At 35.2% G+C, this 6137-nt stretch overlaps 2 protein-coding genes across 2 annotated transcripts; both read right to left on the minus strand.

Annotated features, from left to right (window-relative positions):
- Positions 1-3611, minus strand: LOC148192562 (uncharacterized). The gene is made up of 4 exons (XM_088099234.1): positions 3464-3611; positions 3087-3400; positions 726-779; positions 1-9 (listed from the first exon to the last, which is right to left on the minus strand). The coding sequence occupies exons 1-4, from the start codon at positions 3609-3611 to the stop codon at positions 1-3; spliced, it is 525 nt and encodes a 174-aa protein (XP_087955360.1).
- Positions 3612-3619: 8 nt separating this feature from the next.
- LOC148192563 (uncharacterized) lies at positions 3620-4794 on the minus strand. Its single transcript, XM_088099235.1, has 5 exons — positions 4519-4794; positions 4225-4431; positions 3901-4152; positions 3676-3809; positions 3620-3629 (listed from the first exon to the last, which is right to left on the minus strand). Exons 1-5 carry the CDS (start codon positions 4792-4794, stop codon positions 3620-3622), a joined length of 879 nt encoding a protein of 292 aa, XP_087955361.1.
- Positions 4795-6137: the final 1343 nt, after the last annotated feature.

Here is a 6137-nt window from a genome sequence, read left to right on the forward strand (position 1 = left end):
TCAAAGTTCCTGAAATATGGATCCATAATCTTAATTATATGATGTTGAAATGACAAAAAAATGTATTTAAAGACTAATTTTTTAATTAAACATTAATTTAGAGATCAATTTTTTTCTTAACCAAAACTGTGTAGTTAATGTTAATAACTAATACCAAATTCATAATAAAAATAATTTTAACTACTAATTTAAAAACTAATTATAATTTTTTATTTATAAAAGAACTATTTTATTTAATAATAACTTTTAATTTATAAATTAGTATCTAAATTGGTAATTATAATTAATAATTAATTATTTTTAGTCATTAAAATTAATCATTATTTAAGAATTGTTTTCTAATAGATAAATACTTCAATCATTTAAAAGGAGATTAAACAAACAAATTTAGAAGACATTTAAATAAAAAGAGAATTACCTGAAGGGGAGAGGAAGAAGAAAGACAAACTAGGACCCCGAAAGACAAAGGAAGAACAAAACCTATTTATGGGAAAACAGATAATCTTCTTAACCTTGGGTAAAACTTCGGAAATAAATCAAGAGAACTATCACTAACAATATTTAATTAAATGAAAATATTAAAAACATTTTTCTAATTTTATTTTGTGATAAATTCCAAAATCTCTTGAAATTTAATGGAAATAACATTTTGTGGATATTGCAGCAATCTTTTTAAATGATTCAAATAATAAAGAAATCGTGAGAAAAATAGACACAAAAACTACCTGTATAAAAGTCTCTATCGTGTATTCATATGCACTGAATTCTTCTGAAATTTCCTGGAAATTTAAATTTGTAGGAAAATAATACATAAATTTACAGAAAATATGAGTGAATGTACTACCTGGCTTATAGGCATAAAATTGTGGGGGTCGTATCTTTTGTCAAATGTAATGTGTCTGATGTAAACAAAAATTCTTGAAAGAACCGTAGACTATCTTATATTATCACTTTTTTCTCTCAATCTCCTTTCTCCCTTTCTACACCTTACATACCCAAACAGGTTATTCCTTGCTTATTCCTTCAGTTTTTCTATATATATATTCGTTCAATAACCATCAAGTTCTAGTCATTCTTTGCTTAAAACTAATGTCAGAACAAGAATATCACACATTCTTTTTAAACTTCACTAGTACAATAAGGGGAAACGACATCGGTTATTTTTGGCTATAGGCACCGGTTTTCCAACCGAGGCATATTCAGGCGAGGTAAAAAGTCTAACACTTTTGGTCTCGGTTGTGAACCGAGGCATAAACTCACACCCTACGGCCTCGGTTCATCCCTAACCGAAGCATATACCTTTCACGTTTTTTTAATTTATTTTTTTCGTACAACATTAGGCCTCGGTTCTTCGTAACCGAGGCATAAAGTTCGACTTTACTGCCTCGGTTCTTGCCCAAACCGAGGCAGTAGATCCATTTTATGTTTTTTTTTTCTCCTCCGCTACACATTCTGCCTCGGGTTTGACCATAACCGAGGCAGTAAGTTGGCTTTTGACCTCAGTTTTGACCAGAACCGAGGCATATAAGCACGTTTTTTTTTTAAAGTGGGGTCTGTTTCTGCAACATTCCCAATCACAGAAACAGACCTGCATATTTGTTTATAACCAGAACAGTCCAGAATATTACAGAAACGTATATTCTAAATGAAATTCATATTAAAACATAAAATATATTGAATGGAATCATAAATCAAATTCTTAGAAGCATAAATCAATCCAAAATGTAATCATAAATCAAGTTTCAAGCATAAATCAATGCAATGTACATGTTCAATTTATAGTAACGTAGAAAAGCATAAAACAACTTAGAAACATAAACTTAAAACTTAGTCTATCCTAATATCTACTACATACTATTATATAAATGAATTACATATCTTGCAAGTGTTTTCCTCACAAGTTGGATTGACTTCTCTGGAATTGCAGCAGTCCTATTAAATCTCTGCATAAAGTACAATGATTTCAATTAGTGTATATGAAATCCAAATATAGAGAACATAAAATTCAAACCTAAATATTATCGTTTCCCATCCAGTGGTGTAATGTGCACGAATGATGGTCATCATCCAAAACATAACGTAGTAACCGCATTCATATGACCCCATTTGTCTATTACACTACAATACATCATCATAATTATAAAATGTTAAGTAACATCATTTGAATGGAAGCAAATGTAACAAAGTATGGACTAAAATACCAAACCTTAAGAGAAACCCATGCAAGCTTTTTAGCTGTAGCAGTAGATCTCCCAGATAACATCATATGTGCTGCAAGGGAACTATCAAAAGAAATTCTTTTAGCATACATTTATATAAAAAAAATTAGCAGACATTGAGATTCTTACCAATCTACTGCATGTCTAAGAGGGCTGGGAGGAGACTTATGCAATGAACAAAACCAAACAGCCGTGTTCTCCGGTACGGAGATCACAAGTAGCTGCCAATGACACCTGAAATTGGTAATAACTTATGAATGATATACCAAAATTAATAAATGAATGTGTTGAAGTTAACAAACTTCACTTACCCATGTATATAAGGGAGAAAATATATCTCCTTCCCCGTTCCAAAGCAGGTGGTGATGTATGTCTGGATATCATCAAATTTATTTCTCTCATGAGTCATAGAAGGGTCAATGAACCCATATACATCGTTGAACCCCTTCTTGTTACTAACATCAAACAGATACCTAAAATGAAGAAATAATATGATGTAAGTAAGTTCATAAAATACCAATATATATAAAAGTTTTCATAAACTTACATCATCCACAGCTGAATGAGTGTAATATTAATTTCATCTCTCCCCGACGCAAGCTCCTTAACATCTTGCTGATGCAAGTACAATGGGATATGAGATTCTCTTCCAAATGTAGTAGAATCCCAATGTACATTCATCGGCACCTCTGAAATGAGTTTAGCAAGCTCGTCTAACGCACCAAGAGGGTCATCCTCAGATAAATGAGTCTTCTTCGGTCTAGGACTTCCCTCTTGACCTATCTGCTGTTAAATGCAAAAATGGTTGTTATAACGTCAATTAAAACTAAATATTAAAATTGAGAAGTATATAGTACGAGTGTTTACCGGGGGATTAGATACATGACCAACCAAATGTCTAGACCAGGCGACAAAGGACCTAAATGCTTCTTCCACAGTGAAGAACTCATCTGTAGGCACAGGAAGAACGGCATCCGCTATGACAACTTCATCGACCGTGACCTTGACCTCATCTTCTGCAAGCTGTACCCCATGCACTACAGTGGCCGTCTCATACACTGTACCACGAGCCACTAGCATGGTCCCAGTATCAGAGAGAATATATAACTCACATGGACGAGTGTCATCCATGTCGTCTCTTGGGGCACCGGCAGCTGAGCAACTTCCTTTACCGCTTCTACCTGTCAAATTAAATGTTAGTTTATGCAAAAAGTAAATTAGTAAGCAAAAATAAATAACCTTACCTGTACGGGGCACAACATGTTCTGCTACAGGAGATGGTGGAGGACGATTGCCATAATCCTCATAATGCTGCTGGAACTGGCGCGCAACCATTTCAGCAACTTCATCATATAACTCTGCTCGAACCTTCTTTGTGATCTCCTGCGTCATCTCTTTTCTTATTTCCTCCTTCATCTTTTCATATGAATATGGACGCGAGGAAGACCCAAAAAACTGTCGTATGCCTATGCCAGTCCCAGCAGCACGCACCCGTCCTGGATGCTCAGGTCGTCCAATAGCTGTGGCAAGAATATCTTGACGACCTTCTTGTGTGAATTGACCTTGGGAGCTCTGCTCAACCAATGAGTCCTATAACATAACAAAAGTTCAAAGTCATTTGAAATAGCTATGTAAGATATATAACAAAATTAATGTAATATAATAAGAAATGACATCTTACAATTCGTTCAGATATTTCTCTGGCAGACTCCGAAGTGTAGGAGCCCGATGGTCTCATACGGGCTAACTTCCACTTGTCGTGCCGAGATGGTGGTGAAGGAGGAGGAAGAGGGTCATCACCCTCAGAAAGTGGAAGTCTACTATCTGACTTCTGCTTCATTATTTTCTCTTCAAGCTTCCTATATCCACCACGAGACAGGAGGTGTGGATTTTTATTCTGAGCGCTTATTCCCTGTGCTTTTGACCTTTTTTCCTGTGACAAAATTAAACAATTGTCATGGTAAATAATTATGAAGGATGAATTGAGTGATTTTACTACACTTACCTGCCACGCCTCAGAAGAACGAAGCTCTACAAACTGACGCCATGTTTCTTCGTCAATTGCTGAATATTTGGAACATGGACTTTCATTACTTTTTGGTCCAAATATATATCTAGACGTCAATTTTGTCTTAAACCCTCTAAATCTTTCTGCAATTGCAGATAAACACCTATTCCTTAAGCTCTCGACGTTTGGCATATCAAATGTTATCTGCAACAAAGAAAGTAATAACGTCATATAAATACAGATTTATCAATATACTGAATATAGAAGATTGAGCAATATTGCTTAACTTACCAATAGATCTTGCCATATGAGATTCCGATCAGAATCAGAAACATGGTCAAACGATGGAGTAAGTATAGAGATACGATCACGTGCCAATACTCCAAGGTAAGACCTAAATACATCTGCATTTGGGCCAGATGCAACTCCAGTGACCACGTCAATAATGACAGGTGTCCTCTCACCTGCATTTCTTCTAAGTATAAGCTGTCGTAACCTCGTTGCTCCTCTCGTTCGTCTAGAAGTGGTGGGGACTTCATCGCCCGACGAATGAGGTGACTCAGCCATATATCTGTCACAATAAATAAGATGAAATATAAATAAAACACTTATAAATTGTGCAATATATTATTTAACAAAAGCCATAAATATTTACACAAACATGAAATTCATACATAATCATATTGATTGGTCATATATATATTCCCTCATTGTGATCTTCTCGTATTGCTTGTATATCATCAATTAGAGGGTCGTCATCCAAATTTATTGTCGTTTTAAATGGATGGTTGTCAGCGATATGAATATTACTTAGATTCTCTTCTTTTTCTTCAATTTGCCTTTTTCCTTGGAGAGCAACATACCAATGGTCAGATGCAGGATCTTTTACATAAAAAACCTGACTTGCTTGATATGCCATGATGAACGGTTCGTCTCTATAACCAACCTTTCGAAAATCAACAAGTGTCATACCAGATTCATCTATTTTGACACCACTCTTATTGTCTACCCACTTACATTTGAAGAGTGCAACGGAAAACTTAGTGTAATCAACTTCAAATATCTCTTCAATTCTACCATAGTACCTCATGGAACCAACTATAGGATTTTGATCTTTGGATGTGGAAAACTGTAGTGACTCAGCTTCTAGACTGACGCCACTATTTTGTACTGTGCTTTTATCATCCAAAGTTTTCGTATAGAATGTGCAATTATTAATTTCGTATCCTGTACAACATACAACATCAAACTTCAAGCCATTTGCTAACCAGAACAAAGTCTCAGAGGAACGTGATTCTTTTGAAACTTCAGATTTGAACCAGGACAAGAATGTTCTGTTATGCTCCATCAACTGCCATTTCTCTGATTGTCGTGGATACTTGTCCCTTACAACGGCTTTGTGAGCTTCCAAAAATGGGATCACTTCATCTGTGTTGTTTAATATGTATAAATGTGCTTGCATCAATTCTTCACGACTTTTCGTCACCACATTCACACCTCGGATGCTTTTACTTGTAGAATATCTACTCAACCATGATGTCCGAGGGACTCCTATCGGATTTGCTTTAGCCATATACTCAGAGCAAAACTCAATACTTTCTTCAGCAATATATCTTTCAATCATCGAACCTTCTGGACGATATTGATTTTTGACGTACCCTTTCAAAATCTTCATATAACGCTCAATAGGGTACATCCATCTTAAGTATACTGGTCCACACAACTTTATTTCTCTGACCAAATGAACATGCACCATGATGTCAAAAAAGGATGGAGGGAAAAACATTTCTAGTTGACACAAGATGATGATAATTTCGTTTTGAAGTTCATCTAACTTTGTAGGATCGATGACTTTACTACAAATTGACGAGAAAAATGAGCACAATCGAGTTATGGTCAGCCTAACTTTT

Source organism: Vigna umbellata, chromosome 9 (assembly GCF_029865625.1).
Source record: "Vigna umbellata cultivar VRB3 chromosome 9, Vumbellata_1.0, whole genome shotgun sequence".
Lineage (NCBI taxonomy): Eukaryota > Viridiplantae > Streptophyta > Magnoliopsida > Fabales > Fabaceae > Vigna > Vigna umbellata.

Coding starts and splice junctions, on each gene's coding strand:
- LOC148192562 (XM_088099234.1), bottom strand. CDS start 3,611: ATGACGCAGGAGATCACAAAGAAGGTTCGAGCAGAGTTATATGATGAA. Junction 3,401..3,463: donor ACATGTTGTGCCCCGTACAG/GTAAGGTTATTT, acceptor TTAATTTGACAG/GTAGAAGCGGTAAAGGAAGT. Junction 780..3,086: donor GTCATGTATCTAATCCCCCG/GTAAACACTCGT, acceptor TTAAATTTCCAG/GAAATTTCAGAAGAATTCAG.
- LOC148192563 (XM_088099235.1), bottom strand. CDS start 4,794: ATGGCTGAGTCACCTCATTCGTCGGGCGATGAAGTCCCCACCACTTCT. Junction 4,432..4,518: donor TCATATGGCAAGATCTATTG/GTAAGTTAAGCA, acceptor TCTTTGTTGCAG/ATAACATTTGATATGCCAAA. Junction 4,153..4,224: donor GTTCTTCTGAGGCGTGGCAG/GTAAGTGTAGTA, acceptor ATTTTGTCACAG/GAAAAAAGGTCAAAAGCACA.